We start from the raw sequence: 17,630 nt of genomic DNA, 5'->3' as shown, positions 1-17,630 counted from the left end.
TGGATTATGGGAAGAAAATATTATATTCTTCATGCTTTGTACTTTATTATCGTTATATTTATATATAGACTATGGTAAGTAGCATTTAGAATAAAAAAAATATGTTAAGATTTCCTTTATACAAATAAAGTGAGTACCATAATAGAAGCCAGTTGCTTCTTCTTTGACGGATATGAAGATAAAAAGGGAAAATACCGGTTTAACAACGGACTAGGACTATATCTGTGTAAAGAAGCACAAAACTCATTCTGCATCTACTGTATTTTGACAGATGAATCCAATTCTCGTTGGTCATAAGTGGCAAGGGGCGTTACAACAAAGAAGCCATCTTCCACGTCACTATACGAAGTTTCAGACTGTCAGTTATTATTCCGAGCTAAAATGTCGTGTTCTGGTATAGCATACGATAGTATATTGTTTTTGAGAGCAAGATTTCCCTAGAGCTGTATGGAGGATAGATGAACGAAAGAAATAACAAGATAGAAATAAACAGTTAACAGAAATCCACAGTGAGATCCACAGAAAGAGCATACGATGGCTAACCTAGGAATCCACTATCTTGTGGGAATTTCAAATTATAGAATTAAATTCAGAGTAATTACCGGGCATAGGTCTCGTGAGATGCCCTTACGTTATAGAACCATCTTGTACTCGGTACTGTATATATTTTGTTTGGGTAGTCACGACAATGTGCCGAAGATGGCTACACTTCAAATCCTCATATTTTAAACGATAATGAAATGAAATGAAATCTATGAGTTTTACGTCCCACGGTTATGTCGGTTAGTCTAAAGGAGACGGTGATGATGAGTGATGAATGAAATGGTGGAATGAAGAAAGTGGGAGGAAACAGGAGAACCCCGAGAAAACCCACGCACACGGTGTTTGTCCACCACTTAAACGATAATCGTAGTAAGAAGAACAAAAAGGAATTTGTAAGGCAGGCAAGGAAGATTTGTAGTTTTTCTATAAACGAAATCTCAGTTAATCGAGAATTACTTTTATTTTGTAGTTGATTATAATGATTTCCAATCCTCTCATCCTGTTTAAGCAACAAAAGTGCTTATGTGTTAATTTCTGAAATTAACTAGTTAGTGTACGGGAGTCTGATTTATATGTGTACAAAATAAATGTATGAATAAATAAGGGGTTAAGATGAGTAAATCACAACTGGTGCAGTAAACAGCATTTCCATGTCTCTATAGTAGTATATTGCATGTGAGTTTTCCAGCAACATTTCGTTGAACAATTATGATATCGTAGCAATAACAGAGGCCTGGTTGTCTTGTGATTATTTTGATTCAGAGTATTTCGATAACAGATACCTAGTGTATCGTAAAGATAGGAACTATAATACAAGTGGTAAAACAAGGGGTTGGGGTGTTGCTGGCAGTACAAAACCTGGAAGTGAGTCAAGTGGCTGTTACTGACCAGAGCCCAGAAGGCATTCTAGTGAAAACTATGGTTAATTACAAACCGCTTTATATATGTGTTGTGTATTTTGAACCAAACTCAGATCTTTCACTATACGAATATTTTCTTCAATTTATCGAAAGTAACTGTACAATAGGTAGCACTATTCTCCTTGTAGGTGATGTGAATTTGCCTGAAATAACTGGACAAACTTTGATTTTCTACAGTCAACGAGTAAATCCCAAAGTCTCTATCATTTTATGTTATATCATGACATGGAATCACTCAATAATGTTACAAATAGCTTAGGGAGAACATTAGATTTAGTAATAAGTAATCTTTCCAATGTAACAGTAATAAGAGACTCACACCCATTAATTAAAGAAGATAATTACCACTCATTCATTTGTATAAGCTTTCCGCATGTTAAATCATCTAGAATAAAAAACAAAAGAAACATATTTGGTTTCAATTTTAAGAAAGGAAATTATGATAATCTCTATAATGAGTTAACGAGAATAGATTGGCAATATCTAAACGAATATACGGATCCAAATAAAGCAGTAGAAGAATTATATAAAGTAATTTATGACATATTTGAGAAGTACATTCCGATGAAAAGGCCGAAGAAAAAAAGGTACCCTTGCTGGTTTAGTAACAGTATAATACAAAAAATTAAACTTAAATGGCAACATCGCATAAAATGGCTTAAGGGGAGGGGAACGACTAATCACCAATATTATTATAATGAGTATTGCAGACTACGTAGAGAACTGAAGCGTGAAATAGCAATAGCACATAATGATTTTGGTTTGGGTACAAAACCTCGCGGCCAGAACCTCGCGGCGACAACCTCGCGGACCAAAACCTCGCCTGGCCAAAACCTCGCCGCCCAAAACCTCGCGGCCCAAAATCTCGCCAGGCCGAAACCTCGCCTGGCCAAAATCTCGCCGGGCCAAAACCTCGCGCCCCAAAATATCGCCTGACCAAAGTGTAAATGTTCCAACAGATGATAAGGATGACGGTATAAAAGACGCTGTTTTAGAAGAAGTATCACGGGTATTTGACCAAGTCCCGCGATACCATATCAAAATTCTATTTCTGTATTAGAGGATTTAAATGTGAAGGTAAGGCGACAGGATGTTTTTAAACTGGTTATAGGGAAAGAAAGTCTGCATAAGGAAAGTAATGACAACTAACGAGGTTAGTTTCGTGAATTTTGGAACATCCAAAAACTAATATATAATAATATTTATGAAAGTATGAAATAATATATGAGTTTTTTCGACGTCCCTTGATTATGTCCTATAGGTTAAAGAAGACGTAGATGACCAGGATGAAGGAAATGATCGAATAAAGAAAGTGGGAGGAAACGGGAATAACCCGAGAAAGCCCACGCACACGATGTTTTGTATCTTCTTCTTCTTCTTCTTCTTCTTCTTCTTCTTATTATTATTATTATTATTATTATTATTATTATTATTATTATTATTATTATTATTATTATTATTATTATTATTATTTGTAATGTGGAATTGCATATTAAGAAACACATTGGGTAAATTTTAAAGAAAAGTCTCATTCGCGGCGAGGTTTTGGCCCGGCGAGATTTTGGGTGGCGAGGTTTTGGCCCGGCGAGATTTTGGGCGGCGAGGTTTTGGCCCGGCGAGATTTTGGCCCGCGAGGTTTTGGGCGGCGAGGTTTTGGCCACGCGAGGTTTTGGCCCGGCGAGATTTTGGGTGGCGAGGTTTTGGCCGGCGAGGTTTTGGCCACGCGAGGTTTTGGCCCGGCGAGATTTTGTCCCGCGAGGTTTTGGCTGGCGAGGTTTTGGGCGGCGATGTTTCGGTCGCGAGATTTTGTCCGTATCCCAATGATTTTATTTTTAATGCTGAAAATAATATAACCGAAGACCCACAACACTTCTGGACCTACATTAAAAGTAAATCCCGACATCTTTCTTCTGACTCTATGACCTATGACGGACGGAGTCTGACTAAAAATGATGAAATTGCGGAAGCTTTTGCTCAACACTTCCAGTCCATTTACAATAAATCCTCCTCCTCAACTAAAAATAGTATTGACTCACATGAGAAAAAATACCTACATGGGGAATGTCAGAACTTATTTCATATCATGGAGATTAGTTCAAGAGATATTGAGAATGCAATAAAGAAATTGAAACCGAATAAGGCAATTGGGTCTGATAATATACCACCCTATATTGTGAAGGGTTGTAGTAATATTTTGAAATATCCGCTATATATCTGATTTAACATCTCAATAAGGACAAATGTTTTTCCGGACATATGGAAAGAGTCAATAATATGCTCAGTCCCAAAACCCGGCAATAAAAATAGCATAGAAAACTATCGTCCAGTAGCTATATTACCAACAATTGCAAAGGTATTTGAAAGTGTCATTTATGATCAGGTCATGCATCATGTTAAATCTTCCATTTCAATATATCAGCATGGCTTCCTACAGAAGAGATCCACGATAACTAATCTCACCATCATTTCAGATTTCATAACTTCATCCTTAGATAATAATGGACAGGTAGATGTAATATATACGGATTTTCATAAAGCATTTGATACTGTGGATCATGACAAACTAATTCAGAAACTTGCCACTTTCAATTTTAGTCCCCTTATGATAACTTTTTTCAATTCGTACTTGAGTGAACGTAGACAATCCGTTCTATATAAAGAATTTAAAACTAAAAGCTTTCGTGTAAATTCCGGAGTCCCCCAAGGATCTAATCTTGGACCTCTTTTGTTTTCATTATTTATTAATGATCTGCCATTTTATATCCATAACTCTCACAAATTACTCTTTGCAGATGATTTAAAAATATTTGCAAATGTGAAATCTATAGATGACTGTCTACTTCTGCAACAGGACCTGACTAATATACTAAACTGGTGTACTACCAATAGACTTGAAGTAAATATTAATAAGTGCAAAACCATGACATACAGTAGATGTGAAAAAACGTATGACTTTACTTATTCGATAAATGGAATAAATTTAGAAAAATTAGATACAATTAAAGATTTAGGTGTGATATTTGATTAAAAAAATTAACCTTTGCGCATCATGTGGCAAATATTACCAAAGATGCATATAGAAATCTTGGGTTTCTTATCAGAACGACCAAAGAATTTATAAATGGTAACACTTTAAAATTGCTTTATTTTTCTTACGTAAGATCAAAAATTGAATATGCATCACTTATTTGGAACACTTCTGTGAAAACACGTAGCCAAAAAGTAGAGCAGATACAAAGCAAATTCATACGTTTTCTCACGTACAAGAGGACAGGACTTTACCCAAAATACGAACCACATGATAATTTACTTGATAACTTTACACTTCAGACACTTGAACAAAGACGGACGTTGAACGATCTCCTTTCTTTACACAGACTTTTGCACAACGAAATAGACTGTATAGACATAACTACAAAAATAATGATACAGGTTCCATCCATCAAAACACGCAAGGGAAATAGTGGCCTATTCTACTGCAGAAAGACACGTACAAATGCACTGAATATGTCACCTACATGGAGAATTCGTGCTACATACAATAAAATCATTAAAGATTACGAAAATGTAGACATATTTCATTGTTCAAAAAAATCATTCGAAAAACAAGTATTGAGTGTTTTGTAAAAAAAAAAAAAAAAAAAGTAAATGTATTATTTTAATTTAGTATTCTGTGTTCAAGCATCAGGTTCACTATATTATATATATATATATATATATATATATATATATATATATATATATATATATATTGGTATTCAAGTTTTGTGTTATACTGTAACATTATGTATTTAAGTTCATATGTAGACACTGTAATTGGGCAGTAATGCCTGTTGTGTTGATAAATAAATAAATATTAGCATGCCATTGTTTGGTGTAATTTTCTAAAGTCCTGAATAAAGGAAAAACGTGTGTAGTGAGCTGGATTCGAACTCCAGTCATTCTAATTAGAAAACTCTCCTTTTTCATGATCTTAATGTTAGTGATAGTTTGGCTTTTGTGTTATGCCAGACTTTTAATATAATGTTTATATTCCACTTAATGTAGAAAAATCATTACATTCTCGATATAATAACTTTTCTCTCTCCTTTTTAATTGTTTACTAGTAAAACGTTCTTTTTTAATGTTAGATACAAAGGAAGGAAAAACAAATCTGAACGGGAAGTTTATATGACTTTGCCTTATGATTAGGATTACGTCAAGTTGCAAGGATCTTCATTCTTTTATCTTACTTCGGGATGCCACTACCTCCGGACGATGTGATATTGTAGCTCTTCCGTTACACAATTTGACGAATCTTTTCTTTGTTTTTCTTGATCCAAAATATTTCGTTGAAAACAAGTGAGAAAATATTCAACCGAGTGTGGGAAATAAGATATACATTCGCGCTCAATAAAATGTTTCTTGGTATGTACACTTGCCCACTAAAAGATCTCCATCAGCACTTTTTTATATCTTTACGAAAAATATTAGAAATCTCGAGTTCGTGATTCCTAAAATTGTTCGGGGTAATGATGTAAGTATCCTATTTTACCACAGACAACCTAAGAAATCGTTTCAGTAACAACAATTCGAGCAACGTCCCACGTGAATTACTATTAGTAAATTCAAAGGAGAAAAAGATACGAGTATTTAACGGTATGAAAGTACATGTTGAAAAACAATCTAATGCAAAATCCAATATCAGACTATATCAACAATGAAGGGACCAGTGAAACTAAGATTCAGGTATGGATCAAGCATTTCTAAGCGGCAGTAGAAGTGTACATTCTGCTTTTACTCGACAGTAAAGGGACAACCACTTAACCATCGAATAAGGTTTAGCTGTCGAGTAATAGCACAAAGTAATTGTAAGCTTCAATTTACAAAAAGTGTTAGCGGAGACGAGATCACAGTTGGGAGTCCGAATCTGCAAAGGAACACTGTTGAGGGCAACAGAAAACACTGTGAAACAATGTATACAACCTTAGGGGACACCAATTACCTGCAGAAATCGCATTAAGAAACTAGAACCCACGACACACTAAAGTAATGTTGTTTTAGAAAGCTTAAACTTAGCCTTCTGACCACAAACACTTACTTATGAAGATGTTTTAATATTACGTAACGATACCTTGAAAGTCGATTAATATGGGGCTGCGGTGGCTCAGAGGTAGAGCGTTCACCTCTGGTGCTTGGGGGTCCCGGGTTTGATCCCAGCTCCCGCCAAGTGAACTTTATGGTGGACAAACACCGTGTGCGTGGGTTTTCTCGGGGTTCTTCCGTTTTCTCCCACTTCCTTCAATCCACCATTTCATTCATTACTCATCATTACCGTCTCCTTTAGCCTAACCGGCATAACGTGGGACATAAAACTCTAAGATTCATTTCATTTCATTTTTTCGATTAATATGTAAACGAAGTACTCATAATGGAGAAGAATTCTTGAATTTGGCTTCCGAGATATGTAAGGTTATCTATGAGGATTGAAAAGATCGAAATACACAACAAAAGCTTCCTCAGAAGAGAGTTTACTTCAAATAACACACCAGACTTTGTTCACCACACAGTCAAATATGTTATAGGACAACTAGTAAGAGAAGTAGGTAAACATATTAAGTGCTTTTTTCTTTTCTGGTTGAAGATTCTGGTTGAAAGGTCTGAGTGGGAAAGTTTTGTATGGCCATATACGATTAAACACTTCCAATAAAAGTAGCTGAGTACCACAAGAGACGTTCTACAACGTATCAAAAAATACACAATTAAGCTGGAGGAACGTTGGAACTCCGGGAGGGAAATTCAAACACAGCACCATGGACTCTGTCGCAAAATTTTACAATTGAAAAACAAACTTTATACCTAAGTACAATCCAAAAGGCTAATAAGTTTAAAGTTTAAGACGCACTTTCATTAGCATGAAGGTTTCAATAATAATAATTTAAAATTAATTTTGAAACAGAATGTATAAATCAGCGCGTGTAACGGCAGCTAAATACTCAGTTCAAATGCAACGTGAGTTGCGATGTTGTATGCACTCAATGCAGTGTGTCTTCAGTTACAAACTTGTAGTAGACACTGGTGTAACGCATCTTTTGTTTCAAGTTGTTATGAATTCGTAAATTGCTACCCAGCTTTTATTGTCATCGTAAACGTACCTTACTAATCATTTTTATAAAACGCCTTCATCATTTTTGCGATCTTCTAAATTTTGAATTCTTCTAAAATGTTGTACAACCTTTCTTTCTTAACTGTTTCGCACTTTCTCAAAATCAAATATATTTTTAGTTAACTGCATCGGATGAACACATTTTCATACCTTTTCTAACATCAATGTAACGTTGATTACTTGGTTGAACAATGATCAATCTTTATCTACAACTACATTTGTAACCTAGCATTACTTCATATCCGTATGGACTTAGAAGTAATAGAAGAATGTTCGTTTTCGCCACTATCCGCAATACCTTTTTCTACTCTCGGAGATAGTTCACTAACTCTAACTTTCCGTCCTATGGAACTCGGAAGTTCAATGCCGCGTTCACAAGAGCTCTTGGTAGGGAAAACTTTCCACTGATTTTTATCCTTAGCCAACTGGCTCCAGTTTCTACTTTGTATTCCTATTTCTTCCACTTCCATCTTAATATTGTCCTCCCATCTGCGCTAATGTCTTCCTAATAGTCATTTTCCGATTGGTCTTCCAGTTAAGACTTCGAAAATGTTCTACTTTCTTCCGTTCTGGCTACCTGATCTGCCCATCTGTGACTCCTAGATTTGATGATACCAACAATATTTCGCAAGCCGTATAAATTATGTAGTTTTTCGTTATGAAGTTTCCGCCTTTCCCCATTCTCGTTCCTGGATCCGAATGGTCGTCTCAAGATCTTGTTCTCAAATACTTTCAGTCTATGTTCTTCCCTCAGAGTAAGCGACCATGTTTGGCAACCATGAAGAATAACATGCAAGATTATCGTTTTATATATTTTAAGCTTCAAATTCCTCGACAGAATTCGTGATGACAAGAGATTGTGAATTGAATAATAACACGAATTCCCTGCTTTTAGTCGACATTTAATTTCTTCATGAATATTGTTTTCGTCTGTTAGTATTGATCCTAGGTATTTGAAAATATCCTCTTTATCAAATGTATTATTAGATATTTTAACACATCCATCATTTGCCGTATAACGATTCATAAGAACTTCCATGTATTTAGTTTTCTCTGCATTCCGGAGATAGTTCAAGTGATTCAAAACGCTACATTTAACTGTAGCTTCATGTATCTTTGGTGATGTTAAATGGTACATAATTTTGAAAATAAACAAACCCAAAATTGTTAAATAAGAACTATAATAGACTTGAAGTAGGGGCATTCCTCCAATATTACTTCTGTTGCACCAACTTTTGCAGGGGAAAGTACTCAAATTTCGTCCCCCATTTGTTTTTTTGTTTTTTTGTTTTTTTTTTTTACTCCTGTTGGAACAATATAGACACATAGAAATAACATACTATTGTAGTTTGGACACCTAGCTAAGACATGCCGTATTGGATTTTGGAAAGATAATAATTAAATAAAAGAACTGCTGAAAAATATTAAAAAGTACGAATTTTTAATTTTCAAAAAAGTGTTCCTAATTTCGTACCCCAGTATTCTGAGAGAAACGAATATGTAAGTTTCATTTCTAAGTGTACAAATTGCTTCATTATAAAGGTACTACACAAAAAACGCTAATACATAAGAAATACTCAGAAACTGAAATATAATGCGTATAAAAATGAAAATTAGGTCTATGAGTTTCTTCTAAAGTAATGTCCACTATTGTAATACCTTGCCACATGAAACGTCGCTTACAAAAACCCGTTAATACTTAAGAAATTCTCGGAAAATGAAATATTACGACTATAAAAATGGCAATTAGGCCACTAGTTTCTTTGAAAATAATATCCACTTCGTAATAGCCTGCTACTTGCAACGTCACTTACAAATAAATAAATAAATACTGAGAACAAAATATTATGCTTCGCTAAACTGCATTGAGGTTTCTTTTTAAAAATTTAAACTAGGTATACATCACACATAGACCTAAATGATTTACTAGAAGGGGAAGAACACAATTCGTGACACCATTGAAAGCACCGTGTACACCGTGTCCACATTTCCCCCTTTCTTGTCTTTTGGAGAAGGACCTCCCAAAATTATTACAGTCAACATCCTCGTTCTCGCTGTCTTCATTGTCAGTCGATACATATAGGATATATTCATCTTCTTCTTCTTCCTCACTTGATGACGGAACATTTAGTAATCTTCTCGGTTTCTTGTTCTTCACAGAAACAGTATTTGCTCGTTTCCTAGGTCTAAATGATCCCTGCTGAGATTCAAGACAAAACGTAGAGGTGCTTGGCTCAGTACCTAGATATTTTATGGCTACTTTCTGCAGAACTTTGCAGAAGAAGTCTTCTTTTCGTGTCCCTTTCTAAAGGTTTAGTAGATACACAACTAGTAATATTTTTCTTCTCATCCATATTCTGACGTTTATCATGTGAGGAGATCCGGTGACAAGGGCATCTGAAATTAGATGGGAAACGAATCATCAGATTCCATTATTTTAACATCTAAACCGAGACAAGAGAGAAACATTTGTTCCAAATTTCGTCCCGGGAATAAAAATTAGGTATACCTAAGGGGACGAAATTAGGAACCCACCCATTCTTCAATATGACGACAAGTGCGCATAGCACTCATGCTTCAAACAATTACAACTTTCCAAACTTAAAACAGACATTATAATCTATAAGTAGACAAGGTGCGTCTACTTACCTTTGGTGCTAAGAGTGTTGTCACAACCAGGAGAACAATATATTCTTGTTTCTGATAATTATTAAACAACAGAATAATTACTACAAAACAAAACGACTTCTCGCACCGATACGTCCAGCTCACAATTTTCTCCTTTGCGGAAATTTCAGTTAGGTGCCACCAGGTTGCGGCACTTATCAACGTATATAAACCGGGGGACGAAATTAGGCGCGGGAACGAAATATGGTACTTTTCCTCTATATATTTATTCGTAAAGTGAATTAAACTACTAATCACTAAGTTCTCGAAGCGCTTATGCAACCAGATGACGATTGTGAGTTACCACGTCGCACGTCGCAATCCCATCGTCGTTATTGCTGATATTCTTGATCTGTTCTTTTTGTTGGGTAAATCATTCCATTTCTATTGGTTCTTTTCATTGGCAGTAACAAAACCGGTAAATATAATTTCTAAATACACATACAAATACTCGAATATATGCAACAAATATTTATATTTAACGCATTCACATAATGATGAATTTGAATACAGGGCATGAAAATCTACATCAGCCAGAGTCAAGGCTGCGGTGGACATCTGCAAAACAGTAAAATAAAATGAAGAAAACTAAATCCTAAATAATGTAAAATTTCACTTCACTCATTAAATTGGATGATAAAATAAAGTAACATTGACACCAAGGGACGAAGAATTAAAAATAATAGCGACATTTCGCAATGCTCACCCAGAATTTTTGCAGACTTTTGAAGAGCAATGTTTGTACCCAGTGAATTTTATGGATGCTTTGAAATGAAGCGTTGTTTACAGTAAACAGAGAGTGATTGGTTGTCGTAAATTAAATGTAGTGTAGCTCTAGGACGAACTCATGTATGTACTTCATCGAATTATAGACTTTAGACGATTTGAATTAGGTATACAGGAAAGCAAAGCGGCAGCACTTTTAATAAACCCAAGAAAATTCTTCACACTACAGGGTGAGTCAAAATTTCCTAACCATCCCTTATAAAATGAAAGTGAGTGTAAGTAGCCGGAATTGCTAATCGTAGGGGCGCGTTAGCCCGAGGGAGGAACCTTTATGGTACGTGTCAAGTGAACGGAAGCTATCCTGCTTTCCGCTATTTTCATTTTGCTCAAAAAGTTTAAATAAGAGGGGAATTCTAAGAGAACTCAATGGTGTCATCAAATTTATCATACCTGTAATAAGTTTGAAGTTATAATATCATCAAGCTCAAATTTATCTCTTATTTCCAGGTACTGAACCATACCATTAACCAGTGCCGACAGCATGGAGATTGTCAAGATATGGAGTTGTAGAAGTTACTGGAAACTCCACTTGACTTCCAGTAGTTGAGACAGATATTGTCTCTTAGAGTAATATACTGTCCCGGGAAATACTTTGTGCATAAGGGAGGTAAACAAACAAATTCTATGCTACTGGTCTCCAAATAACCCAAAATGGACAGATTCGTGTAAAATGGTAGATGCAGAGAAAATTATGGTGTGGGCAGGTATCTGTGAGACACGTTTCATTCGCTCATTTGTTATCCCAGGTATCTTAACTCCATAGAGTTATTTAGACCTGTTAGAAGAACTCATTCTTCCCTCAGCGTCAGCTCAGCATAGAAGCTTTTCCTTATTTTACCAATATGATGGGGCGCCACCTCAGTTTCGACAGCAGGTTCGTCTATATCTGGATGAACATTTTCTTAGTATATTAATTAGTCGACGTGGGCCAGTGGAATAGCCTTCTAGATCATTTCATTTATCACCATTGTATTTTTACTTGTTAGGTCAACTACAATCAATAGTATATGGCGAAAACATTAGGGGTTTGGTTCATTTGGAGCAACGAATACAAGATACATGTGCTAATAACACTTGAGGCATTACTCATGAGGCTCCATATTCATACAGCTTGGAAGACACATCAGAAATAACGTATAGCGCAATTCTGAGTTTCATGTGATTATATAACTTCACAATTATTAGAGTTATGTTAAGTCTGCTTACACCATTGAAGTTTCTCTTTAAAGTTTCGCCCAGTTTCATACTCGTATTTCACATGACCCCTTTTTCCATTTAAACTTTTTAATGGAGATTCAAAATGACGGACAGTAACGTGGTGGCCGTTCACCTGACAAGAACCATAAAGATTGCCCCTCGACCTAACGCGTCCCTACAACTACGAATAGACAATTCCTTTCTGGCCGAAGTAATTTAAAAACACCATCGTATAGAAATATTGTTCAATTTACTACATATGGAAATATTCTTCAAAAAAAATCTTAGAAAATATATCTTCCTTACAGAGATAAAACACTTGAAACAATAGAGAAATGAGCTGTTCACGGCAGGGGCAATCCAAATGAAATCTACCAATTTCCAGGTCAAAGGTTCCTGACAAAATTTATTTATTTTTATTTATTTATTTTTTTTACTTAAGATTGTATCACATTCAGGAAGTTGCAAACGGGTATTCATTTATTTTTAGCCGCGCAGGTTTGTTTGTAGCGGGCATTTTGTATAGGTGATGTGTGCGTATTTTGCCCTTTTCCGAGGATTCCGTTAAACGCTGTAACTTTTTTAGGTTTTAAAGATAATGAGTTCAGACCAAAACCCTATGAAAGATAATGGAATGAACGACACTCTGTGTTCTGTGAACATTGAGACGTACTTTAGAACGGCGGGAAAAAAGCTCTGAACATTAATGTTGGAAACCTAAAAATGACGACTTTGAATTGTACATTTTGAAACGAAGTAAATGAGACTCACCTTCAATTTTTTTTGTCTACATAGAGACTAGACAATAGACAACGTCCTAAACAAGTTTCAGATTTGAGAACCATATACTTGACTTTTTGGAAACTTCTAAACATTGTGGATTTTTGAAAATTGTGTATTTTCACCATCACATAACTCAGGACGGACGCAAGTGAGAAATTCCAAAATTTGCACAAAATAGACTCTATTTGTGCAGTAACACGTGGATAAAATTGCATCACTGAGACATGAGTAGTTTCTGAGTTATAAGTCGTCGCAATGACATGAACTTCGAAAATTTATAAATGTGAATAGACCTTTGTTATCTTTGATTTTCTGTGTATGTTTTTGTGTTTCAACTTTTAAGGTTTTGACAGCTAATACATTGAATGGACAGTATCTGCTACACAAATTAAACTGTATTTATTTGCAATGAAGTAGTTACAAGTTTTTTTTTATTACATGTTAGTCATAAGTGCAATATAACTAACAATAACCAATAACACATTGGTCCTCTTTGTATATAGAAAATGTAATTTCCAAATTTCTTGATTAGTGCAATACAGAGAGTGTTATTTGATTTACAATATCAAACTTCAAAACGAATGTTCAAAACTAGAAGCAATAGAAAATCGACAAGTTGAGTTCTTCTACTACAACACTCTATCATTAATATTTCACTACTGAAGTATTTATTTCTCTATTGTTTTCTAAAAGATAGCTAATTGTCTACTAATATTCCACAAGTCTAAATAGTTCTAATTTAAATTTATGTTACATACTTCGATAAGCAACGTCCTGACATAAATCTTACTCATGCAGAAAGTATAAACAAAAACATATACACATGAATTATGTTAGAAGGCAGGAACTTTAATACATGTTTGTCCTGGAATAACATTGTATTTCTCACAACTATAAGAAAATTGTCAATAAATCTTAAAGTTTATTTATTTCTAAATATTTATCTTTTAGTTTTGATAGTGCCATAAAAACTCAAAATTACATTTAGTAATCAAAATCGATACAACTGAAAACAATGTTGAAATGTACTAGCTTGTATTAACCCTAACACAAAGAAACATTTGTTTATATAAAATTGGTGTACAAAAAATATTGTGCGTGTATGAGTGATATAACTATTGATTGCAAATTAGCAAAACTCTTCGAGAACTCTGAACAAATCATCAAATTTCAAATTTCTGTCATCCAGCTCCGTCTGAATTTCACGTAAGTCATCTTTTGTTAGGTCTATGCCAGGGCGAATATTGATAGCGGTGAACTGAAACCTCGTGCCATCCGGTAATATATTGCAGACATCAAAGATAAGGTATCTGTTGGAATTTGCTGCTGTAACTCGGAAAAAAATCTCTGAAATTGTAAATTGTGATGATTAATTAATGCTATAAACATGACATGGAACTACATAAATAAAGTACATTAATGTTTGTAATGAGAATAAAATGAGATGATTAAATTATTAAATATTTGCATGTTTGTGTTACTACTCCGAACGAAATGTAAAGTTAAAGTTGCATCATAAAATTAGCTTCTAATAAGGAAATAGATGCCCGAGAATGAGACATATACCAATCAACACATCTTTTTGAGCTGAATAAAATAAAAGGAGTGAGGCGTCAACACTCATTCGTCATTTTCCAATTTTTGTGAATCTAATAACTGATGCTCTAGGATAACTAACTAACTAACTCTATGGGCTATGGAAACCGGAGGTTCAATGCCACGTTCACAAAAGCTCTCCACTGACTTCTATCCTTAGTCAACTGAATCCAGTTTCTAATTTATATTCCTGTCTCTATGAGATCGATCTTAATATTGTCCTCCCATCAGCGCCTAGGTCTTCCTAATGGTCGTTTCCCGATTGGTCTTCCAGTTAAGACTTTGAAAGCGTTTCTACTTTTTTCCTTTCTAGCTACATGACCTGCCTACCTAAGCCTCCTAGACTTGGTAACCCTAACAATGTTTGGTAAACCGTATAAATTATGCAGTTCCTCATTATAAAGCTTCCACCATTCCCCATTCCTGTTCCTATTGGGTTCGAATATTCGTCTCAGGATCTTGTTCTCAAATACTTTCAGTCTATGTTCTTCCCTCAGAGTAAGTGGCCAGGTTTCGCAACCATACAGAACAACAGGCATGCTTATCGTTTTGTATATTTTAAGCTTCGATTTCTTCGACACAATTCGCGACGACAAGAGACTTTCAACTGAATAATAACACGAATTCCCTGTTTTTAGCCGACATTTAATTTCTTCGTGAATATGATTTTCGTCTGTTAATATTGATCGTAGATAATTGAATGTATCCACTTTATCAAATATGCATTCAACGAAATCAACAGAGACTCTATGCTTACAGCTGTAAAAACGCACTTCCCTTATATATATGCTTTCATCCATCAGTGCTATTCACAGCCTAGTGACCTATTCTTTGGTGAAGACATCATCCTCTCCCAGCGAGGTGATCTGCTTTATTTGCGTTGACACTTCAATCTGTTGTCAACAAATCAATACTGAGTAAAACATTTGATATCTCGATGATGGAACTATAGCTGGAGACATGGAAGATGTCCTGGAAGCTTTGACAAAGATTGATAATCAATCTCGCAAGATTGGATTAAATCTTAATTTCAGCAAGTGTGAAGTTTGTTTCCTGGGAGTCTCAAACGAACAGGCTAACACTCTGCACACCATTCTCAACGAACTCGCACCTGGAATTCAACATATATCACCAGACAAAGCCTTCCTTTTAGGTGCAGCACTAAACACTGACACTCGACGCATCATGTTACTGGACAAAATATCTAAATTAGATTTCTTTTTCACTCGCCTATCTAAGATTTCTGCACACTCAGCTGTCTATCTCTTACTTGCCTCATTAGCAATACATAGACTGTTATATTTCCTTCGTAGTTCTCCATCCTGACGCGAGACAGATCTTCTGAATCAATCCGATAATTCCATCCAACTTGGCCTTGAATCTCTTCTCAATTGGTCTCTTACGGGTAGCTCATGGCTACAGGCATCTCTCCCAGTGGATCACGGAGGTTTAGGTATTCGTCGAGCCCTTGATTTGGCCACTCCATCTTTCCTTTCTTTCATTCATAGCTCTATGCCATTGATCACTTCTCTTCTTCGCCAGGATATTCATCAAGATTCTGAAGCTGAGATTAATGATTGTATCTCCCAGTGGACATCGTGCGGCGGACTTGCTTTACCTGATCTTGATAAGAGAAGTTTACAATCTTCATGGGACGCTTCTCTTATAAACTCCAGATTTTCTTCTCTTCTTCAGTCCTCCACCAATCCTGAGGATAAGGAAAGTCTTCTAGCTACTTCATCCCCTGAAGCAGGTGCCTACAGGCTACTTGATTTCCATCCCTAGGGCTGCATCTTCCCGACGAAAGTTTTCGAATCACTTGTGCGTTACGTTTGTTAGCAGATGTCTGCGAACAACACCGGTGCCTTGCTTGCGGAAGTTTAGTGGATAAGAAAGGTATACATGGCCTATCATGTCTCTACAGTGCTGGCAGATACTCTCGCCACTCCGATGTTAATGACCTCATCATGAGAGCCCTCATCTCTTCTATAACGTCTTCCATGAGAGAGCCAATAGGGTGTAGTCGTTCTGACGGCAAGAGACCTGACGGAATGTCTTTGGTGCCATGGAAATGAGGGAAGGCTTTAATATGGGATTTCACTTGTGCCGATACTCTAGCCCCCTCTAATCTACCTACTTCTTCCACAAAAGTTGGGATGGTTGCAACTCGTAGAGAATCTGAAAAGAGACGAAAATATAACAACCTCTTGGACAAATACCACTTCGTCACCATCGCCATCGAAACGTGTGGGTCATGAAGAACTAAACTTTATTAAAGAAGTTGGGCGCCGAATAACTCTCAACACAGGTGACACTCGAGCTTCAGCCTTTCATATACAAAGATTAAGTATGGCTGTGCAAAGAGGGAACGCTTCCACCGGGAAAGGCACTGGAAGAAATCTTCCTTCTATAACCACCCTCCCCTCACCAAACTCACGCAATTTCTGCTGATTAAGGCCTACAGAAAAAAAAAATTTTCTTGGTGCCTAAAATTTTAGAGCTGATTTTAACTATGTGTGGGGCGCTGAATCCAATAATGTAAGCAGTTTTTTCTATCAGCTCTACTTTGGTAGATACAGGCTACTGTACCAGTAGTGTTATTTACGTTACAATGTATGTGGAAGAAATATTACAATCCAAAATAAATATGTAAATTATAAATGATGTAACCACTATTTCTGCATGCTTCTTGCAATAGTATACAAAATAAGCAAAAGAAATACAAATATTCTCGTAATAACAAGTTTGAATATAATCTTATAAACTCTGCAACTCAAATAAATCCTACTGTGCTCTATAGAGATTTCTATTTGGAAGAACGGCGCTCTTTTCTCATTAGTGCTGCTATCTGTCGGTACTAAACGGAAACTAGTCATATAGTAGTTCCAGGAACGTCCACTAGATTGCATTGGTATTCTACTTGGCTAGTGGATCGTAGTTGTTGTCTTGCAGGTGGAGTGACATGTTGGAACATGTGAGTTTTGTTCTGAAAT

The 17,630-nt window shown here is 35.8% G+C and overlaps 1 protein-coding gene across 1 annotated transcript in view; it reads right to left on the bottom strand.

Moving 5' to 3' along the window:
- Positions 1–13,456: 13,456 nt before the first annotated feature.
- The window catches only part of LOC145694117 (uncharacterized), a 34,721-nt gene continuing 30,547 nt past the window's right edge, over positions 13,457–17,630 (bottom strand). Inside the window, exon 3 of the mRNA XM_081770237.1 lies at positions 13,457–14,388. Within this exon, the coding sequence (XP_081626363.1) occupies positions 14,171–14,388 (218 nt within the window). The 3' untranslated portion in view covers positions 13,457–14,170. The remainder of the gene's footprint in view (positions 14,389–17,630) is intronic.

Source organism: Thermobia domestica, chromosome 9 (assembly GCF_964235325.1).
Source record: "Thermobia domestica chromosome 9, izTheDome1.hap1.1, whole genome shotgun sequence".
In the NCBI taxonomy this organism is placed as follows: domain Eukaryota; kingdom Metazoa; phylum Arthropoda; class Insecta; order Zygentoma; family Lepismatidae; genus Thermobia; species Thermobia domestica.
The sequence above is the reverse complement of the archived record's forward strand: the minus strand, read 5'-3'. Positions and strand labels throughout refer to the sequence as shown.